Source organism: Thunnus thynnus, chromosome 6 (assembly GCF_963924715.1).
Source record: "Thunnus thynnus chromosome 6, fThuThy2.1, whole genome shotgun sequence".
Lineage (NCBI taxonomy): Eukaryota > Metazoa > Chordata > Actinopteri > Scombriformes > Scombridae > Thunnus > Thunnus thynnus.
Genome location: NC_089522.1, coordinates 14,664,854 through 14,684,599, shown reverse-complemented (window position 1 = coordinate 14,684,599; position 19,746 = coordinate 14,664,854). Strand labels below are relative to the sequence as shown.

General features: G+C 38.5%; 3 protein-coding genes across 7 annotated transcripts in view; 2 read left to right on the top strand and 1 right to left on the bottom strand.

Moving 5' to 3' along the window:
* clstn1 (calsyntenin 1) overlaps positions 1–4,890 on the top strand; it is a 39,311-nt gene extending 34,421 nt beyond the window's left edge. For all 4 annotated transcript variants that reach the window (XM_067591957.1, XM_067591961.1, XM_067591958.1 and 1 more), the window contains one exon: positions 1,294–4,890. In XM_067591957.1, the coding sequence (XP_067448058.1) occupies positions 1,294–1,488 (195 nt within the window). In that variant the 3' untranslated portion in view covers positions 1,489–4,890. The remainder of the gene's footprint in view (positions 1–1,293) is intronic.
* Positions 4,660–9,131, bottom strand: lzic (leucine zipper and CTNNBIP1 domain containing). Of its 2 annotated transcripts, none has more exons than XM_067591963.1 (7): positions 9,033–9,131; positions 7,879–8,015; positions 7,590–7,725; positions 7,360–7,458; positions 7,135–7,230; positions 6,801–6,882; positions 4,660–6,708 (listed from the first exon to the last, which is right to left on the bottom strand). In XM_067591963.1, the coding sequence occupies exons 2-7, from the start codon at positions 7,977–7,979 to the stop codon at positions 6,653–6,655; spliced, it is 570 nt and encodes a 189-aa protein (XP_067448064.1). In that variant the 5' UTR covers positions 7,980–8,015; positions 9,033–9,131; the 3' UTR covers positions 4,660–6,652. The 2 variants fall into 2 exon arrangements, with proteins under 2 accessions (XP_067448064.1, XP_067448063.1); XM_067591962.1 differs by lacking the exon at positions 9,033–9,131 and adding an exon at positions 8,442–8,626.
* Positions 8,666–19,363, top strand: nmnat1 (nicotinamide nucleotide adenylyltransferase 1). The gene is made up of 9 exons (XM_067593606.1): positions 8,666–8,764; positions 9,073–9,209; positions 12,479–12,662; positions 14,526–14,647; positions 15,480–15,875; positions 17,779–17,913; positions 18,198–18,376; positions 18,483–18,584; positions 18,726–19,363. The coding sequence occupies exons 2-9, from the start codon at positions 9,098–9,100 to the stop codon at positions 18,783–18,785; spliced, it is 1,290 nt and encodes a 429-aa protein (XP_067449707.1). The 5' UTR covers positions 8,666–8,764; positions 9,073–9,097; the 3' UTR covers positions 18,786–19,363.
* Positions 19,364–19,746: the final 383 nt, after the last annotated feature.

Below are 19,746 nucleotides of genomic sequence, written 5' to 3'. Positions count from 1 at the left end.
GAATCACTTCAGATTATTTTTGTATTAGACTCACAGAGATCTAGATCATTTTTGGTGCCTCAGACAAAAAAATGAACATTTTTCTCTTTCAATTAATGAGTCAGCTTGTGGGCAGGATGTTAATATCAGTAATATGAATTCATGGCTTGCTAAGCTGTTATGTGGGCTTACAACTAATTTAATTTATCATTTTTCTCTTTGCTGATAGCTGGTCACAATGCCCCAGTCACCAGCATCTTAACTACCATCTTTTAAGAGCTGCTGCTCATGTAGCTGCAGTGTTCACAGCTGAAGAAATACAGCTGTCTTAGCCCAAGTCAAAAGTTTGATTGAAATATAAAAGAGCATTACATCCCTACTAATTGAGACTCTGTCGATCTATAAACATTCTGGTGGGGGGTATGGACACTTTAAACCACAGTAAATAATGAGAAGTGAAATTCAAATTCTCTCCTTAACAGCAGCCAGTGAGCATCCAGAAAAGAAGGATTCAGTGTTGGATCTTTTTTGTCTCTAGTCCTTAGTATCACAAACCAGTTGGGTTGGTTAACATGAATAGACTGTGTGCACTGTGTTCATTGGCATCTTGTTACATGACCTCCAGCTATTGAAGTCAAATTTAAAGTGGTCTTTCACTACATCGGGATGATGTTGTTGACAATATCAACAGTATTACCACAACATAAATAAAGATTTTTTTTTCCAGTATCAGTGCATGTCATGTTAATGGCAACCCTGTGTGTAAAATGTCTGCAGCAAAATCACTGTCTGTCTGAGTCCATTCAGGGTGACATCTCCCATCCGCTACATCCAGATCTTATCTTCTGGTTGTCTTTTTAGAGTCCCATTAGCAAAAACTAATAGATAGAAAAAACTCTTCCATCCCCTCTGCCATCTCTCAACTTAACCCTGTGAGGAAAAGTGACTTGAACCCATAAACCTACTCAGGACCCAAATCCCAGACACCTTGAAATTGTACATTTTTTCACATTTTATGCCTTTATTGGACAGCGACAGTTGAGAGATGACAAGAAATATGTGGCATGCAACTTAATCAGTAGGCTACCTACCAGGGCACGCCCTGTCTGAGAGATATAAGTAGGAAGTATCCATGATACATGAGCATGCAGCTCTTCCTACCAGCGTACACAGTTAGTCAGGATGGGTGACGCTATAACACATGAGGAGGATCAGGAGCAATTTAGATGATTAAAATGTATAAATCAGAAAGTCTCTACAAACGACCCCCTCCCTCCCTCTCTCTCTCTCTCCCCCCGTGTCTCTTTAATGCAGACGTACGAGGACCAGCACAGCAGCGAGGAGGAGGAGGAAGAGGAGGAGGAGAGCGAGGATGGAGAGGAGGAAGATGACATCACAAGCGCTGAGTCAGAGAGTAGCGAAGACGAGGAGGGCGGGGAGCCGGAGGACCAGCAGGGGACCAGCAGACAGCAGCAGCTGGAGTGGGACGACTCCACCCTCACCTACTAGAACGACACACACATACACACACACACACACACACACACGCAACACAAGCTCCTTAAACACACACACATCGCCAATTCGCACACACTCAGATCCTCATACTCATTGCTACACACACACACACACACACACACACACACACACACACACACACACACACACACTCCCCCAGTTTCATGTCCGAGGAGCCATGATGTAAAAAAAAAAAAAAAAAAAAAAAAGGAAAAAAAATCCCTTCAGCATATATATGGTCAAGATTTTCCTGTTGTTATCTTAGTGGTGGTACTCAGTGTAGTGTAGTCATCACCAGATTGCTGATTTTTACTGTTTATTTTTTTATTTATTATATTTTAATTCCCAGGAAAACTTGGCCAACATTTGTTTTGAACTGCGTGAGGAAGCCAACCCTGCACTTTTTGTTTTCTCTCAGACGTAAGGCTTTCAAAATGGAGAATAATTTTATTTTTTTTTTCCTAATTTTATTCTTTGCTTTTAGATTTGTTTGCCGCTAAAATCACGTATAGCTTTGACTTGAGTTCCTTGACTTGTAGTCCACAGTGAAATGAAATGCTTTTAACAAGTAGACCGCATTTTCTCTTTTTTTTTTTTTTGTTCTTTTTTTTTGTTCTTTTAGTGCATGAGGATATTTGAGAAGTCATATGTGTAGAGAAATAAATTGCTTTTTAAAGATTTTGTAAATATAAAGAAACCATGTAATTAGTTGATGTGTTAGTGAAGGCCTGCTCAACGGGGTCCAATATCTAAAATGACGCAGTACGTAATGTAGAATATTTGTGTCACAGAGGCTGTAGCATGTCGCTAAATTTCCGCAAAAGCTGTTCCATCATGCTTGTACAAAAATGTCTGCTTCATGATGAGAAACCCAGGACTGTTAAGCAGAGGTTTCCATGACAAAGTGGTGTCCATTTTGTCTCCTTTATAATAATTTCTTTTGCTTTCTGGTAGACAGGACTGGTTGATGGGGCTCAGCTTCATACATGCTTTGCTTTGCTTGCACAGGTGGCAATGCTCTACTCCAAGCGTCAGTGTATTTCATTCCCAATAGATCTCACTGTTGTACAGAAGGGATTTTCTTTTTGTTCAGAGTAAATCACGCTCAGAGAAAAGCTAATGTACAAAAAATCGACATTTTCGCGTGGAACGGTACAAACAGCAGGCCCGGGGTTCTGTGGTGCTGTCGATCTTCAAATATGGGTACTAACGTTTCTGCCAGTGCATTTGGACAAATCGAGAGATTTCCTCAGCAGCTTTAAAAAGCCTTTCGTCCGTATCACAGTCCTGCTGTGCTGACAGAAGTGGGAAAGGAAAAAAACAAAACAAAAAACCTTCAAACCACTGAAGGATCAGATTTATGACAGACTAGCTTTAGTGGGACCTGGCTGAACAGTGAAGATGCTGGCATTGTTTATTTGGGGAGAACAGTGAAATGAAAGTACTCTTCAGAATTGATCTGTTGCAAGTTTATTTTCCATGGCACAGCTATTTAACTTGGAATAATTATACATATATTAGATGCAATTTTAAATTGGTTTCCTATTGCAAAACAAGCACCGTCTTTATTGTAGTTTAAGGAAACACAACCGAGGGAACGACTGCATAGTTTACAATAAGAAAACAATTTAAAAATGGATCTTCCTCTTGTTTGAATCTTAAAATGAAATATTTTTTGCAGTAGACCACTAGATTTTATTGTACATGGAACTGTACTGTAGAGTTGTTCTAAGATACTTGTTTACATTTGGTAAACTTATTTTCTTTCTGGTATTAGTATCAAGCTTATACAATTGATTGGGAAAAATGTGTCCAACCTCTTATCTCCTCTCAGACACTGTTGTTCATCACTGTTGTATATATATATATCTTTCACAAAAACCAGATACAAATGTACCGTCACGCTTAACTATGTAGTGTTTGCCTCATGTTTTTGGGCACCAAGTAAAATGTAAACATTTCTCACACCTGCATTAATTAAGACCAGATTTAGGGCACTGCAGTGAGCAGAGTGCGGCGTTATCAGGATTAGAAATGCAGGTGTTGCAAGTTTGATATTTTGCATGCAAATCTGTTTTCAGATGCCAAAATTGAATTTTGAGAAAAAAGAAAAAAAAAAACACATACAAGGCTCTTTTTGGAGGCAGTTTCCAGGCTACTTTTGAGAGTTAGAGTCGCACAGTTGTGTTTCTTAGGTTAATTTATGATTTTTTTTTTCTTTTAGTGGTCTGTGGTGGAAAATGTTGTGAACAGTCTCCCCTCCATGAAGACTTGGACTTGTAAAAAAATGGGGGCCAGGTCTGAGCCGGCTGAGATGGGAGTGCCTTTTGCCGATCATAGCGCAATTAGCAGATCTAACAAAAACACTCATCCATGCTCTTTTATTTGTGGCAATTTTGTTTTTCTTTCCTTTTTTTTTATTTGTAACTGTAAACAGCTAGATTTCTTACAGAGCTGTGGATTTATTACGTTTTCTTTCAGTTTGTCGTAACAATAGTCCACCGCTAGTTTTATTAAAAGTGAAAACAGTTTTACATAGATGTCATGTGTCCATGTTGATGTGTAGACGAAGTAGATCCATATTGTATCTTCTATAGATATTGTACTAAATCATATTGACGGAATCCACCTTTAACAAGATGTACAGTACATTATGAAATTGCTTTGGCAGCATACATGGGTATACTGTTAATTGGCCTATTTGTGTATAGTGGCAGGTAATTTAGAACAGTGTCCTATTGCCTGAGTTGTTGAGAAAATGATTTCGAGGGCAGCATGAAATTCACAAGAGTTATAATCCTGTCGACTCTCACGGTTTCATTATGTCTGACACTTAATGTCCACATTTCATCTACAAAAGTACAGTACCAAGGGTCACTGAATCGTGCACACTGACTCTGCGGTCAAGTCTCCTCGGTGACTCCACCATCTCCAATTTTCTGGGTTTTATGCTTTCCGATCAGCCCCCCCGAGCTAAAGTGTGAGTTGGTTGAATTGAATGTCACTGCCTAACAAACTGAAACGCAGCCATACTGTAATAACACTAAGATGTAAGGGGAATTTACTTTGCATGAACCACAAGTTTGTGTACGTTCCATGTGGGGGTTGTGAGACTGGAGTGAGGAAGGAGACGTGATACACTACTGATTCTCAGATTGTCTGTTTCACACGTCCACGACACTCCAGATATATATATTTTTTGTTTTCTTTTTTTTTTTTTTTCTTTTAAAAATTTGCTCAAAAATGGAAAGGTGACGATGTTTTCGGAACAGTTGGATGCTTCCTTTGTGCTTGTTGGAGCTGCTCTCACTTTTCTACCAATTGAAAGGCAAATTGTAGTGAAGGTGATGCTTGCTCGTAAACAAAAATAAAGGATAATGAGATGGGGTATAACTGCTGTCTGTTGTTTTCCTTCAATCATCGCTCATACTGTAAGGGTATCACCAGACATGGTGTTGGTGTGTAGTGTGAGTACACGCCCTGGATACTGTGGGTATTACTGCTCAAAGTGTTGAGCGTTACTGCCATCTGGTGGTGAAAATGAAAATCTCTGTAAAGCCCAAAAATATACGTGGAACAGAACTTCACAAACATAATTAGTAACAATTTTTGATTTACTTCCATTCAAAACAATAGATACAAAGCTATATATACGTATAGCTTAAGTTGAAGCTGTAAACTGACAATATAAAATAATTTCAGTCATATTGAAGATGAAATATAATGCAAAATTGAAGTTGATTATTGTTAATTTAAGACAATAGTGGTCAACTGAAGCACTATTTGAAATATTTGACATTCTGTGAGTGTACAGGGGGTGGACAAAATAATGTAAACACTGGACAGAACAAAAATATCCAGAACCAAATAAGGTGTGAGGCCGCCTCTCTGCCTCCAGAACAACTTCACTCCTCAATGTAAATTCTCAAATGTGCTCCAACTGTATGTAATGACTCTTTTACATTTTTCATAATTATCTTCCAGGTCTTTTAAAGGTAGAGGAGTCTGAACTCTACTTCATATTCTTCCCTCCAGTATGCTCCCAAAACCTGTTCAGTCACGTTTGTTTTTATTCAGGGCTTTTTGTTGTAACCCTTTTCTTGAATTATCTTGCAGCATGAGGACAGCATGAAGAACAGTGTAGGAGCATCTGGTACTGTAAGGTGACCTCCTGTTCCTCGGCTGTTAAACGACCACATTAATCAAACTGAATGACTCCCGTGAGATACAGTAGCTGCTGAAACCATCACAGACTCTTCACGATAGCAACAAATCCATCCAATGGATTTCTTATCCAATTCCAGGCAAACTGGTCAAAGATTCATTGGACTATATTTTTCCCAGACGTCCAGTCTGGTTTCACATCTTAATACAAAATGGCAGTTTCCAGATGGTAGTAATAACTATACATGTAAGCTCTCATAAAGCCTCCTAAATATCATATTTTGCATCATTTTTGAGTCATTCCCTATTTTAAAACCTTTTGTGACAACCTGTGATTCATGCACTTACTGTTTGGATGTTTATTGCTTGATTGCTTTGAAAACTGAGAGGAGTGTTTTTCACACATCTTAGAGCTGACACACTGCTGCATATTGTCAAGTCTTAATGTATGCATATTGCATACAGTATCACTTTCTAGTGTTACTGTCTTTGTAGTGTAATTTAGTCACTTCAAAGTTCTGTTTCATGTTGTATTTCTGTTATTTTGTCCAAAGTCCTGTAGACAGCACAGTTGAATTAAAATAATATGACATCTTTATAATAATACAACACTTGCAGCACTCATACAGGGATTCAACATCTTTAAAAACACCATTGAATTTTTAGGTTTTTAGACAGACACAGCAACCCAATAAGAAATATAACACAAATCACAACAGAATTATTTCTCATGAACTGCCTGGAATATCCTTCACATTCATGTACATGTCTTCATATTTAAGAAATCACATGCTTGTACCTATAATACAATATACACTTATCTGAACAAATAAAAGACGTTGAGGGGTATAAAACAATACTGTTAAAAAGTGTTAGCATCTACAGCAACACCTAGAAGTGCACTGATTATTTACAAAATCAACCATCAATTGGCACATTTTCTGTCTTGGTGATAACAAAGTCGACTTAAAATCAACATTTTGTATAATTACTATGCCTTGGTTTTCACACCAGAGCTAGCTAAAGCCATAATTTTATCTTCGGACCCTGGAAAAGAAGGCAAAACAAGGTAAATATGAGTGTTCACACAGTGATTTGTGAAATTAAACACTTCAGTGAAAGCTGGTGTTTATGCTCACCTGAGTTTGCAGTCACTTTTTCAAACTGGCTCAGAGTAGCTGTAGCGTTTTCTGCCAGAAAAGTCTCATCCTCTATAGTAAGCTGTCAAAATGACCAGAAGCAAAAAGAAAAAGTGTTTTTAATTCAGGGTTTCATCAAACACACAAACATTTGTAAAATGTTACAGCTTCTTCTGTGGTGAGTATTCAGCCTGTTATTACACCCGACAGCTACGTGACTAAAAATAAGTCAGTGCAGCTTTAAGAGTTCATGTGGACTCGAGCACAAGCCACTGAATCATCCATGAACCCGTGGAAAAAAAAACACCACATCTCTGCTGTGAGTGTTACTCACCTTCTCCCCCAGTTTTCTCAAGGCTGTGAGGATTTCCATTTTCTGCTGCGTGTACAGATCCCGCGACAGTTTCCCCACAATAACATCTCGGTCCATCTGCGCAGAATGTCACACATCAGTTGGACAAATTTTTCAGGCCAAGCAACACACAGATAAACACTGAGGACCACAACTGCACATTAAACAAACATAAAACATCATATCCTAGACATATGCAATCCAAACCTCTGCTAGTCTGGTTCTCAGCTGTCCTGGCTGCTTCTTAGCAAAAAGTCGGATCACCTCTGGGGTTTTGAACGCTTGGCTGATGGCAGCCTGGATTGCCTGAAAACAATAGAGATATCAGATAAAATGTAACATTTCACCAATCATTGTTCACACTGGATTATTTCTTCTATAAGCCATAACATCCTTAAATCACTGTTACAACACTGTAGTTCCGCTGTCGTCCATACCAGCTGCATTCCACTGAGCTCATCCACAAGTGTCATGTCTCCTGTCATGATCTTCTTCAGAGAGTCGTTGAATTCACTCAACTGTTCCAAGGTTTCCTTCTTGGTCTCCTCATATTCTTCTTCATCCAGCTCTTCTCTAGAATAAAGATTGGATGAGAAACTTACAGATACACAGGAAAAATAGATGGAAGCCTACATAATATTTCCTGGCATCATCATGCATGTTCTAGATAAATTGCTCATTCAGTTAAGAGCCTCGTGGATTTAATGTATTTCTCCTATACTGCACCTGCATTCCTCCAGATCCTGGAGCTGCTGCATCAGTCTGTCAAGCTGCTCTTCCATATTTTGCCTCAATTTCCCAGTTTCTGATTTCCCGCGGGAAGCCATCCTTAGTTCAAGTTATATTTCCAATCTATGGAAAAGCTAAAGCATAGAATAAAACAGAAAAACAGACAAGAATCTCACTTAAAAACCTCTTTTATTCAGGAAGACCTTTTCATCCTATCTCTTTGTTATTTTATTTAGGTTATATGTGTTTAATTCTGTAACACTTTGAGATTCACTGCGAATGAAAAGTGCAGTACAAATCAAATGCATTATTATTACTTATTACTGGGCATTCTTACCTAAGTATGCTACAAACAACCTAGCATGCTATCTGGAGACTGTCTTGAAATGGCGTTGCTGAAGCAAGAATCACGACAAATATGTTAAATATTTAGCGAGACACAACTTACACTGACGAACTATTAAAGTCTCTTTGCTCGGGCCTTGTTATGTTAACAACAGTGAAAGTTTAGTTAGTTAGTTAGCTTGGTGGCTAGCTAGCATGCTAATAGACATTCTCACCTGGACTCTCTTTGTAAACAGTTGGCGATTGTGCTCAAATCAGTGAGTCAAATGTTCGCATAAGCTTGACGAATGTGCCGTAAAACCAACTGGATCACTGCACGGGAATCCGCTAAAACAACTACTTTTAAATAGGGGTTTGGGAGTGTTGAGTATTTGCCGATGTGGTTGTGAACGTAGCTCATAATCTGTGGGTGCGGCTCTTCTTCTTCTTCCTGGTTGTTCTGTCCAATCATGTTTCTTGATATTAATGTTGTCCATAACGGCCACACAGGAAGCAAATGACGCATTACAGAGCAGCTGACTGCCGTCGTTTCTCACCGGTACTACAATGAGTTTTTTCATTATTTTACTTAAAGTGAGAAGACGCTTTCATTTTATGTAACTTCTGTTCCGGGTTTAAACTGTGTTTTGTCAGTTGGAGCGTCTTCCCAGCTCGCGTTGCCTGGTTACCGACAAAGCTAACGTTTAGCTACTGTTTACAATCACTGACAGCGCTATCAACGCCATTTGATGATAGAGTACCACATCATTTACTATCCAGAAAGGTCTTTGACATGTGATCCTCGAAAACAATTACTGTTTACTTACCACCAGCCTTTGTTTCCCCCTCCCTATCTGCTGTTATAAGTGTGAACCCAGCTCCAGTAGCAGGCATGGAGGGTCATAAAACTAGCGTGGTCCTGCTGGCCTGTGGGTCCTTCAATCCCATCACCAACCTGCATCTGAGGATGTTTGAACTGGCAAGAGATCATCTAGAAGACACAGGTAAAGTAAAAAAAAAAGGACTCCTTTTCTTTTTGGGGTCTTTTTCCCCCCAGAAAGATTCTTCTTAAAAGGGCTGGTTCACTATACACTATATAATAACACTTTTTTCACTCACATTCAGATAGTTTAGATTTAATTTGCTCAGGTTTGAAGTTTTTCACCAGGAGGTGAAGGGAATATATGCAGTGTTCACAGCATTGACAAAAAATACGTTTAGTGATGCAATGATAACCTGTACTTTACTGGATTATTATTATTGATGCATAAAGATTTTAATATTGTAGATTTTAATATAGTATCTGGTCTGAGTTGAGCTCATTTTAACTACTTTATATACTGTGGGGTAGTTTGAACAGTAACAATGCATCATGTTTTATGAACTGATATCTTAATATGCAAATCTGTACCTGTCAAAAAAATGTAGTGAAGTGAAAAGTACAGTATATAACAAAACTGTGTACACCCCTGGTCAGTATCACTAAAATGTTAAGTAATAACAAATCCTTTCCATTTAATACAATTTTATTTGTTTTTATACAATACTCAAGAAGCATTAAGACAATTCACTTGAAAAACAGAATGTTTGACTAATTAAACTATTATAAAAGGTCCATATTTAAGAACAAATTGCAACAAAATTCAGCATACCCCTCAATAGTGAGACTCCATTCTTTTATTTTTTCATATTTTGTATGCCCGCCTTTGTTTTTGATGACAGATTTAATCCTCCTGGGCACACCAGTCTTGCCCAAATCTGTGGAGAGATGTTCTGTCATTCTTCACAGATGATTCAGATGATTGGGTTCAAGTCAGGGGACATACTTGGCAAGGTCATAGTTTTCATTTTTTGGCTTGACCGGCCACGGACCAGCCCTATAACCGCGGTTGTGAGTCACTGAGTGAGTGATGAAGTTTCACCATTGGTCAGCCAGCCGAGTATTGGAGTTTCCTCATTGGCTGTTGCTCTTTCATAATGAATCGGTGCAAGATGATGGAAGCGGAGGACAGCAGCATGACACTTTGAGCTCCAGTGTTAAATACAGAGAAGTCGGCTAAACTCCTGTTTAAACAGACGTGTACCAGCATTTCTAATGTCTCTTCCTCTACCGTCCAGTGTGATCGACTCTCCAGCTGAAAGCGCTGTTAGCAGCTAGCAGGAGAGATGCTCTGCGGTGCCTTTGGATTTTATAACTGAACTAATACCAGGACAGAAGCTTTTTATTTCTGACATTTTCACATCACAGCAACAGCAACACAAACAACAGCATTAAAACATGAGTCCTGCAGGTAAAACATGACACTCATATAGCGGTTATATCAGTTTAGTGTTGGGCGGCTGCTCTGCAGGTGCGTTTGAATTGACTGTAACTGCGGTAACTGGGCGGAGATAAGCCTCCTGAATTTGCACCAAAATGCTGTCAAAACTTTCCTTTACAATCTCCACCAGAACCTCCATGATCATCAACTGGGAAAGAGGCAGAAAAAAGGCGTATGAACACTTAAAACACCCCAAATCACTCTGACAAAACACTCAATGCAGAGTGAAAAATGAGAGACATCTGCAGAGTGAAACAGATGAAAGAGCAGGAGGAGTTAACAGATAATTAGAATAGTTTTTTTTTTACTCAAATGTAGCTTAACCATGTCATGTGATACTACTTCAGTATACTTGAACAGCAAATATTACTGGGACCACTACAGATGAACATTTAATATCCATCCAGACACTACCACTGACTATCCCTGTAACATATTGGCCACAATTTTGCACATTGACCATACATGGTCCAGCCATATACTAGGTTTTCACCTAGTCTTGTTTAAAAACTCTTGTGTGATTTTTGCAGTGTGTTTGGGATCATTGTTATGTTGGAAAATTCCTCTCCTGCCAAGCTTCTTGAGACTGGGAGTCATCTTTTCATTCAGTATTTGGGTATATAAACTTGCATTCATAGTCCCATCTATAAATGTCATCTCCCCTACACTTTTTGTACTCATACAGCCCCCATATCAGCACACTCCCACCTCCATGTTTCACGGTCGGCACTATGCAGTCTTGGCCAGGTCCACCCCAAACATGCTGGACCCCATCTGATCCAAACAAATTTATTTTGGTTTCATGTAACCAAAGAATGTGCTGCCAGCATTTATCAGGCTTCTGTTCGTGTTGTTTGGCAAAGTTTAATCTTGCAGTTTTGTGCCGTTTTGTGAGCGTTTTAGAGGTCGCCTTCATGCAATATCCTTCGCTTCGCACTGTCTGAGCAGTCACTGAAACACAGCTTTCCACAGATAATCCTTGTGCTGAGTCAGAAGCTCTTGCTCTTCTGTTTTACAATGCAAGGTTACATAATAGCAATTGTGCATGCTGTCATTTTTCGAGGACGGCCACTGCACCTTCTGTTATTGGTAGTTTGGGTTTTCCTGTACCTCCTAACTGCTGCTGCAACTGTGTTTTGGCTTCTGTTCACTGATGATCTTGTAGCCTCTCTCATCTTTATGAAGTCTCACAATCTGGTTTCTTTCTTGTTTTGTTTTAATTCCTCACCATGTGGAGCCATGTTGCATTAGACACAACCCAGACCAAAAGTGAGAAAGTTGTGGTGTTCACAGGTTCTTTTATAACGTTGTTTCAGGCAGTTAGTCTTAATTGAAAGTCACAGGTGTAATTATTTTTGATTCGGTGGTCACAGGTGTATTCACTTTTGTTGCATTGAGGTTGTACTTTGAGGCCTGTATTTTCAATGAAGTCTATCTAATCTGTTTGTTTTTAATTACAAATAAGATCAAATACCCGACACTTCACCCTAAAAATACTACAGTTATTGTAAGATGATACAATTTTGAATTTAATTTAACATTTAACATTTTAGTGATATTGCACAGGGGTGTACTCAGTTTTGTTATATACTGTATAATGTTTCACTCTGAAATGTAGTGGAGTACAAGTTTACAGTAGCAGAAAATTGAGATTTGCAGGTACAGTAACTCAAAATTGTACACAAGTACAGTAATGGAGTAAATGTACCTAGTTATATTCCACCACTCCTAGTTTCCAATGGAGGTAAGTAAGAAAATTTGTTAATGTGTAGTTTAAGTGAAGCAACCATTTAAGAGTATTCTTTTCAGTTTATCATATGAGTTTATGTGCATGATGTGTGAATAAAAAAAGAGCATCAGTTTCCCAGTTTACTGCTTAACACTTCTGTGCAAATTTTGTGCTGTTGCCCTAAATCATCTGTTTATTAACTCTATTTCCTTAATGTCAAAAGGTCAGTACAGGGTGGTGAAAGGCATCATCTCCGCAGTGGGTGATGGCTATAAGAAGAAGGGTTTGATTGAGGCCCGTCACCGTCTGGAGATGGCCAGACTGGCCACAGAGAACTCTGACTGGATCACAGTAGATTCGTGGGAGAGCTTGCAGCCTGAGTGGGTGGAGACAGCTAAAGTGGTTCGGTAAGTTTACATTCTTTATGTCTTGTTACTGGCAGTGCCTGTTCTTGCTGCAGTGTTTTTTTTTTCACCTTGAGTCATCATTATAGATGTAACACACTACCTGTCAGACCTTTTAACCTTAATCACTCTCACTATTCTTCTTCTTCGTCAATGACTACACCGCACGTAGTAATGACTATTAAACCGATGATTTACAAGCAGCCCCTCTAGCTGTTTGAGATGGTGGTATTAATTTGGCACAAATGTTAACAAATTATAGGTTCTTAGTGGTGTTAGCTGAATTCTCCAGGCATGCTAATAACTCTTGTATCATGTCATCTGTGCTGTTCACACATACAGTATGTTAAACCCTTGGCGTGTCAGACACTGAGGAGGTGACAATGAACAATATATGCTTTTATTTATTTCAGTCATAAAGTTGTTAAAAGTAAAAAAAAACAAAAACAACACAGTTGTCACAAGTTATCACAGAGTTCCTTCCACTTGATGATTGACTCTTGAAGCGCTGTGACTTTTTAGGGTAGAAAATTCTGTAACTGCATAACCTGATTAACAAACTGAATTTCTGTTTGGTTTCTCTTCGTTCATTCATTCACTGAAGGAATCTGAGATCTGGGCAGCGATTCAGAAATCTGGCATCAGGCTTATCTTTGCATTCTGCAGAAATATAAACAGAATAATCTGGTTCTCAATAAATTATCACACATGTATTAAAAGTGAAAGCTTTAAATCAAACTTCGGACCTGACATGTTTCATTATTTAGCTTGTTATGTTTAAATAAATAAGAATATCATTTATTTATAACTGTTGCAGAAGTATCTTTCTTGGCCATTTTTCCATCAAATAATAGTTTCTGTTTTATATATTAACAGCTTTTATCATTTTTTAAATAGGAAACAAATGCCTGAGCCAGAGTGTTGATGTTGAGAAATGTTGACACAGTTGACAGTTTCTACCACAATGTGGCAAGAGGGTTCCAGATTTTGAACAGGAACTACTGTATTTAGCAAAAAAAATTGTTCAATATCCAGTTGAAAGCTTTGTAATTTTGTAAGAAGGTTTAGAAAAGACTAAACCTTTGTGTGCTTTCAGTTGTATTTCATCTGACAGGTTCTGACTTGTTGCTGTAAAGAATAAAATGTATGTGTAAACAAAGCGGCACAGCTGTGAGGGGCCTGCCAAGATAATTCGTAGTAAGAATCATTGAATACTGTCCTTAACCCTGTAATCCAGATGAGAAATCACTGCTTTGATATGGTCAAAATAACAGAGTAACAGACTAAAGTATCACTGACACAGAGTCACAAACAGGTGATTTGTTGTTTGGGGAAATCTGTCAGAAGTCTCTGATTCTGAAGTTTCAATCAAAATCATTAAATTCTGTAGACTACTGAGCAGTTATCTATAACATATTAGTAAACATAGACATCAATAATAAATCTATAATAATATAAGTTTTATAATTTGATATTCAAAGTTTAATCATTTGATGTTGATGGTAAAAAAAAAATCTGAATAAGTATCCAAACTGCAAGGAAAACTGCCAAATTTAAAGTTGTATTTTGATTAAAAATGTACTTTACACTAAATCATTTTTAGATGATAAACAAAGGCCATAATTAGTGCAAAGTGTAATTACAAAAATGGCTCCACATTTTACTCCACATTATTGAATGGACCAGTGTGTTCGCTGTATACTAACTGATATATTGTCAATATACTGCAACCAGCATTGCTTGTATGGGAACCTGTATGCAATACAGTCAGCCCTACTGTGTTTTTCTCCTTCTCTTTAAGTTTTGATGTATCAAAGATCTGATTACTTTGTTTAAAGCTAAATTAATTTGTCTGTATCTACTCAGGCATCACTATGAGGAACTGCTTACAACAGAGCAGAACAATGATGATGTGGACACTGTCAAGTATACAAAAAAGAGACGCATACAGGAGAATTGTGAGGGTACATCTGAGCACAAAAGGAGAGGTGGGTCACATGCAGCTATGTACGATTGCTTTGTTTTCATCTCCTCCCTTTTCCAAACCCCTGATTCCACGTAGGCAACAAGTCTGATCCTGCTTCCACTGTATTCATGGTTTACTGTATTCAGCTTAACTCATTATTAGGAGACAATGCTTGAATGATGCAGATACTCAAGGTGTGGTGAGTGACACCCAGTCACACCACCTACAGTAAAGGACAGATGCGTGCATCAGTGACAAAGTTGGAACATCACGCCCAAGCGATCAGTATTACAACATTCTTCACACTAGTGACAAGAATGTCAGACTATATGAATCCACATGTAACCGCACTACATAAGATGATAAACACCAGGAGGAGAAGCACATACAGTGTCATGTATTATGTGCCAAGAGTCTCTTATCTTAATGGAGATGTTATTAAGGCAAGGCAAGTATATTTGTATAGCACCTTTCAACAACAAAGCACATAAAACATATGAGGCAGTGAGACAAAATGTAAAAGAAACACAAGACATTATAAAAAGACACATTTAAATAGAATTTAATAGAGTTACATGAGAAATTAAAACAAGCTAAAATAGAATAAGATAAAAGATATAATAAGATATCTCCTGAAGATAAAACAGGAGAATAAAATGATGCAAGATATGATATATTAAGTCATAACAGTTATTGATACTTAATTACAATACGCTTTTAAAAGAGTCTGTAGAGCATTGATTAGTCACAAAGGAGTAAATCACTTGAATGTAGCTGTATTAGTGTCCCAGCATTGCCTACTGACAGAGTTATGACCTCTTCCACCTTAACTAAACTGTTTTCTCTTCACTCAGACAACCCTCATCTGATGCTGCTGTGCGGGGCCGATGTCCTGGAGTCCTTCGGGACCCCCAATCTGTGGAAGCAGGAGGATATCGCCGAGATTGTGGGCCGTTACGGTTTGGTTTGCATCTCCCGCAGCGGCAACGACCCCCACAAGTTCATCCACCAGTCAGACATGCTGTGGAAGTATCGCAAGAACATCCACGTGGTCCGCGAATGGGTGACCAACGAGATCTCAGCCACTCACGTGCGCCGGGCGCTTCGTCGAGGTCAGAGCGTCAGGTACCTGCTGCCAGACACTGTGGTCGACTACATTAAAGAGCACGGCCTCTACACCGCAGAGAGCGAGCAGAAAAATGCCGACGTGGTTCTAGCTCCCCTTCAGAGATACACGGGTGCGTCCTCAAGCTGAGGATGTTTAACTGCTGCGGCTTCAAAAACAGAAGCGTAATCTGTCTGCACTGAGTCTTGTGAGTTTACAGTGGACTGAAAACAAATGAAACACACCTCAAGAAAGTTAATTTAAGTTTCCACCAGTGCCTGCTCTACAGATTAGTCATTTTTTAAAATGTGTGTGTGTTTTTTAAGAAGATAACCTTGCATAGACTTTCCAGTGTGAGGTGATTTAGTAACTGTTATGTAATTAGTTGTAATTGATGATGAATTATTACGTGTGTGTGTGTGTGTGTGTGTGTGTGTGTGTGTGGGAAAGTTCATGAGTCAGAAACAGAATAACTTAGCAGCAGTTCAACCGGCTCTCAGATCATCTAAATGTCATTGCTACAATCTGGTGTGTGGTTACTGAACTAGAGATTCACAGTTTTGTGTGGAATAGTCGGCATACATCATGTTTGATCTTGCATGAAATATGATCAGCAACAGATGAATCTCTACTTGCTTTATCACGGTTTCTTGTTTCACTTGCTTCAGTATTCACCTCCAGACTCACCTCATGTTTTGTACCTAGAGCAGGTTTTTCCATGCGCTCCCTCAGGCAAACACAGCCTGTAATCACTCAGTGCTGCAGATTTCAGAGTGAAAGTGTGATTTGTATTGACTGGAAATGAAATAAACAATCCTCTTTTGTTTTTCACCTCGGAAGCGTTTCATTGCTGTTACAATGTCATTATCACACAGATAAGAAACTCCTAACATCCTCAGTTAAGGAAGTTTCAAATTGACACCTGTTTGTTGGGGGGTGGGGGGGTTAGTCTATGTTTCAGGTACTCATCATCTGAAATCACTAATTGCAGCCAACTAAACACTCATTGTGATAACACAGTGTTGAAATGAGATCTTCAATTGTTTCTTGAAGTATAACTGATTACATTATATCACATTATATCACATTTGTATCTGATTGGTTTACTTTTAACAGTAGAGTAATGATATTAAAGTTATCAAAAGAAATCACATCAAACACCTGGTTATTCAAACTTAAAAGTAATGATTTCATTACATCACAAAGTCATGTTTATCATATTAAACAGTTCATTACTATGTCAGTGTCAGGTACCTGTGACACATGTGATATGCACATGTGATCACGAGGAAGTCACGAGGTTCATGTGTTTTATTTCCTTTTAAACTGGGTTTGCGTCAATTCCTCAAAACTAAATGCCAGAGTAACTAACGTCAATATTATTTTCCTCATTGCATAGAAAGGTGCGTCACTTTTAACATATGTCATCTACATGAAAACTGCAGGTGTTTGTCCTCCAGTTAGCTTTGAAACCAGAGGAGGTTTATTCCACAGTTAGATTTGCACAATTGAAAAAAAGTACAAATCTATATCAATATCTTTTACACTGATATGACTAACATTAACCAAAAAACAAAACTACTGCTGTAGGAATGATGGATTTTGAGTCATTTTCTTTGTTTAGACATATGGATAAATCTTTAAATTACTGTGTATTTACTGTGTATTGCAAATCTGTCCAACATTTCTTGTAATGATTTGAGTAAAAGGAAGAAACTACCAAACAAAAAAGGATCATAATTAACCAAAAGAGCCTTCCTCTAATCATTAAGAGCAAAATATTTTCCCTGTTTGTGTATGCATGTACACTTAATGTTGTGACACTTGGGGCAAATTTGACAGTTTATGATTCAGTGACCTGCACGGTGGGACCAGTCAGACACGTCTGTCTTCCTCGGCACTGGTGAGAGCACCTCCCTCATCCTCACATGGTCCTCAGGTGACAGCGAATGAGGTGAGAGCACACGTCCCCTTTATACCTCCACGTCTCTCACAGAACAGCATTGTCTTCAGCCTCCTGAGACAATTCAGCAGCCCAGCAGTGTGAGGATCACCTTTTTTTTTTTCTTCTCACACACATATTATAAAGAGTGCAAAAAAGGTGCTCAAAATGCCAGCCAGCCTCTGTGGTACATGGGACATGATCAGCAATCACAACTTTGAGGGCTACATGATTGCACTGGGTAAGTTGTTCTAAACATGTTTTTTATCCAACACTATTCTCTAACATCAAATATAGTTGAATAGCCTTGAGATGTCTGCATTTCTGTCATTCAAACTTTAATTGTGCTGTGAAATGCATGCAGATATAACATCGCCATGGTGGGAAAATAAACTTTCAGCTGTGCTTTTGTAACAGTGCTATTTACGGTATACATGGGACTGAGTGAGTGAATGTATTTCTTGCCTGAGGGTGAGTTTGTCCATCAGATTTGTACTCAGGGAAAATATTTGTCTACCTCTCCAGGTGTCAGCGCTTACTTACGAAAGATTGCTCTGAGGCTGAAGATGAGGAAGGTGATTGAGCAGCAGGGGGACCAGTTCATCATTAAAACATCCAGCACCTTCCGAAACTACACCATCTCCTTCAGAGTGGGTCAGGAGTTTGAGGAGTTTACCAAGGGACTAGACAACAGACACGTCAAGGTGAAGATGATTGTGACCTTTTGTAGATTATTTGATGTGTTTTGCATTTTATGTGAGCGATGAGATTTTTTAAAGTGTTCTGATTTTTTTTTCTTCTTCTGTGCAGTCACTGGTGAAATGGGAGGGAAATAAACTGGTGTGTGAGCAGATTGGAGAGAAGAAGAACCGGGGCTGGGCTCACTGGATTGAAGAGGACAAACTACATCTGGTAGGAATATGAATATGGACATTTTAAGCATATTTTGTTCTACATAATACATTGAATTGATTCACTTTCCCACAATTTGTATGCTTGTGATTTTCAATTACATTTTATTTACTTGGTATTTCTGTGACCTTTTATCTTCAGGAGCTGTACTGCGAAGGAGAGGTGTGCAAGCAGGTTTTTAAGAAGAACATGAATGAGTGAAGAGGAATGAAAATTTTATCTCTGGAGAAGAGAAGTTACTCTATGATGAAGGGCATCGTGTGTGAGATTCACCATTAATAACAAAACCAAACCACATGTTAAGTTTGTGGTGTTTTCTCTATAGTGTGACTTCAATACTCAGTCCATGAGAAAATATCTTTCCTCTCAGGGTATGGATTTACACCACTAGATGGCATTACTGGATTACTTTTGTGAAATCTAGTCTATGCTGGTCTGTAGTTTGGTGATGTGATAAAATACACTGAACATCAAGCATGTATATTTGGCTTCTTTCAGCAGGCTGAAAAATGTCTATGCAGACTGTGTTTAGTGCAAAATTATTGTTTCCTTTAAATCTCTACTGTCTGAGAGGACAAATTCAAGATATCATGTGGTTGTTTTTGTTGTACCGGCTTGTGCTGTCCACTGTGCTGTTGACATTTGGTTGATATTTGTAAAAATAAAAAGCCTCATTCATTTATACCCAAATATGTATGACAGATAGTGAGGTGTAAGATATTTGGTATACAGCTGTGTTGTATGTGAATTTTGTGAAATAAAATGGAAATCAGAAGTGACGCCCTTTGTTTGTTGAATTATTCATTTTTGCCATTCTTTCTTTAGTAAAATAAACTCTCAACCAATGTTTTTTCAATTGCATACCACCAGGCTGGTCTGTCTCATCATTCTCATAAGCACACGGGCGATGATAGGAACTGCCATTTAATAAATCTGTAATACAATAAAAATGGAGCTTATAAATATATACTGCTTATTGTAGCTAAATTGAATTGTACCATCTGGCTGCCAGTGTTTCGACTGGCACTTATGAGTCCAATAAAACCTTGTAGTGACCTTGTGCCCCACTGACTGTCTACTGGGATTTAATAACTGGCTGTGCTGTTTATTTATTTATTTTTTAAGGGAGAGTGGGAAGCGTCAGCGTGAACGTGATAGACGC